The sequence below is a fragment of the Triticum urartu genome, chromosome 3A (assembly GCF_056163025.1).
Source record: "Triticum urartu cultivar PI428250 chromosome 3A, HENAU_Tu73, whole genome shotgun sequence".
NCBI lineage: Eukaryota > Viridiplantae > Streptophyta > Magnoliopsida > Poales > Poaceae > Triticum > Triticum urartu.
Window position 1 is genome coordinate 325,504,141 of NC_141875.1, and position 2,843 is coordinate 325,506,983.

A 2,843-nucleotide genomic window follows, 5' to 3' on the forward strand; every position below is an offset into this window, starting at 1 on the left:
AAGAATACCAATTGGTGTTTTTGACTGATTACATTGATGCAAGTACTCAAGGGACCAACCAATACAGTGCTGGATTGTTCTGATTTTATAAATCCGTAGTGATTTTTATGAATACATTTCCTAATTATTCTTTGAAACCTATTAGCAGCCATCTTGGATAAAAACTTAAGTCCCATCCCAGTCAAACAAATTGGTCTATAGTCACCCACCACCTCAGGGCCAACTTCTTTGGTATGAGAGTGATATATGAGCCATTAATGTTTTATAGAGCTGTAGTACCATTATGAAAAGCCTCAGCAAGCTCGTAAAAATCCTCACTACAGGAGTCAAGCACTTTGCCATCTGCCATGGCTGACGGCAAAGGCATGCCTGACGGACGGCAAAGGCCTTTGCCGTCTGCCAGCAGATGGCAACAGGTCCTCCTGAATAGGCTATGGCGAAGGGCTCTTTGTCGTCTACTGGCGGACGACAAAGATGAAATGGTCTTTGTCGTCCTCCAGCAGACGGCAAAGAGCCTGGATGACACACGTGGCAGGTTAGGTCCGTTAGGGGGTTAATAGTGTGCTTTGCTGTCTGCTGGCTAACGACAAAGACCATTGCACCTTTGCCGTCTACTAGCGGACGGGAAAGTAACCAAATAGGCCAGCCCCCAGGTGCTGCCACGTGTCATGCTATGCCGTCCGCTGGCGGATGGCAAAGGTGCAACGGTCTTTGTCATCCGCCAGCAGACGGCAAAGTAACCAAATAGGCTAGCTAGTGCCTCCAGGTTGCACAGGTAGCTGCCACATGGTAGCTTTGCCATCTGCTAGCTGATGGCCAAGCTCTTTGCCGTCCGCCAGCTGACGGCAAAGAGCCTGTATAGCCCTTGTTTTTCTGTTTTTTTTCTTAAATTCATTCAGTTTCAACACACAAATTTCACAGCAGACATATGAGATATCGAACACACAAGTTTCATCATACATACATAACCAACACATTGTTCCATCCATACATATTACAATAGTTTCACATTGTTCATCCAACACCTATCCATCCATGCATATAACAAGTTCCACATTGTTCATCGATACGAAAGAAAAGCAGAAAGGGAAAAGAAGCACTCCATCCATGCAAGCTTCCGTGAAGTAAATGAAATCTGCAAAATGGGAAACAAGAAAGTTAGAAGAGGAAGACTAGAAGAAGGAGAAGAAGTAAGCAAACTTAGGTAAAATGGAGCTAACCTAGCTAATTATGCCATTCTGGAGTGAACTAAGCATATTATGCCATTTTTGATATAAAGTAGCTAAGTATAGGTCATTATTGAGCTAACCTAGGTAACTAAGCATATTAGAGCTAACTTAGGTCATTTTGGAGAAGAAGACTAGAAGAAGAAGAATAAGACTAGAAGAAGAAGAAGACTAGAATAAGAAGAAGAAGGTTTTTACCCCTTTCCTTCTCATTCTTCTTCTTCTATTCTTTCTTTTTCTTCTCTTTCTTCTTCTATACTTTCTTTTTCCCCCCTTCCTTGTTTTTCTTCTTATTCCTTATTAGTGTCATTTTAGAGCTTACATAGGTAATTATGCCATTTTAGCTAACTAAGATTATTATGTCAATTTGGAGGAAAATAAGGTAAGTATTGGTCATTTTTGTGCTAACATAAGTAATTATGCCATTTTTGAGTTAACCTAGCTAAAATGGATCATTTCGGAGTTAACCTAGGTAAACTTGGTCATTTTGGACCTAACCTAGGTAAAATGGATCATATTGGATCTAACGTACGTAAAATGGGTCATTTTGGAGCTAACTTAACTAATTATGCCATTTTTCAGTTAACTAAGCATATTATGCATCTTATGCCATTTTGATAGAAGTAAGCTAAGTATAAGTCTTTATTGAGCAAACCTAGGTAACTAAGCATATTAGAGATAACTTAGGATATTAGAGCTAACTTAGGTCATTTCAGAGGAAACAAAGCTAAGTATAGATCATTTTGGAGATCTGACATACCTAACATAGTTCACTCCTCCTTCTTCTCCTTCTCCTTCATCATCTGATGCGCTTAGAGCGGCGAGGAAATGGGATGTACTCTTCTACCACAATTGGCATGGTCATGTCGCCCGGTTGTGGGATCGTCGGTGCCACCACCATCGCGAGGTAATTGTCAGGAACCACCGCCATCGCGAGGCCATCTTCAGGCAACACCATCGCTAGGTCATCCTCAGCCATCGCCATCGCTTGCCCGTCGTCAGCCACCACCATCGCTTTGCCATCATTAGCCACCACCATCGCGAGGTCATCGTCAGACAGAATAGGCCGCACCTCCTCATCCCCACTCTGCTCCTCTTCTTCCCCACTCCATTTCGGATCATCCTCGCAGCTGCTTTCGCTGTAGCCAGACCCACTGCTGCTTTTACCGTAGCCAGAGTCGCTGCCACTGCTCCGATTGCCTAACCAAATGCAACAAAGTTTTTTTAACAATCAGTGTCCGACAAAACCAAATGGAGAGGAAGAAGAGGCAGGGCGTACCGGCATCGTCATCGTCCTGGTAGCGCATGCGGCACATAGTCGTGTTGAACACCTTCACGGTGAGCATGGCGTTGCCGTCGTACCTGAAGACAAGGAAGTACCCGTGCCTCAGGTCGTAGGCACGGAGGAACTACTCCCAGCCACGACACAGGTACATGTGGTCGTTCCTGATCACCACCTCCACATCCCAAAGCCTGCGAAGCCCATTGCCGGCCTGTCGCAGCTTCACATTCTTTGGCCGATGGCCGTCCATCATCTCCATAAAAGTGTCAGGCAGCCTCTGCAACATGGGTCAAGGAGTGATGTAGCAAACAGCAGATTTATGATAAAGAGATGGG

At 44.4% G+C, this 2,843-nt stretch overlaps 1 protein-coding gene across 1 annotated transcript; it reads right to left on the minus strand.

Annotated features, from left to right (window-relative positions):
* Nucleotides 1-2,025: 2,025 nt before the first annotated feature.
* LOC147979594 (uncharacterized) lies at nt 2,026-2,572 on the minus strand. The gene is made up of 2 exons (XM_087515276.1): nt 2,506-2,572; nt 2,026-2,426 (listed from the first exon to the last, which is right to left on the minus strand). The coding sequence occupies exons 1-2, from the start codon at nt 2,570-2,572 to the stop codon at nt 2,026-2,028; spliced, it is 468 nt and encodes a 155-aa protein (XP_087371402.1).
* Nucleotides 2,573-2,843: the final 271 nt, after the last annotated feature.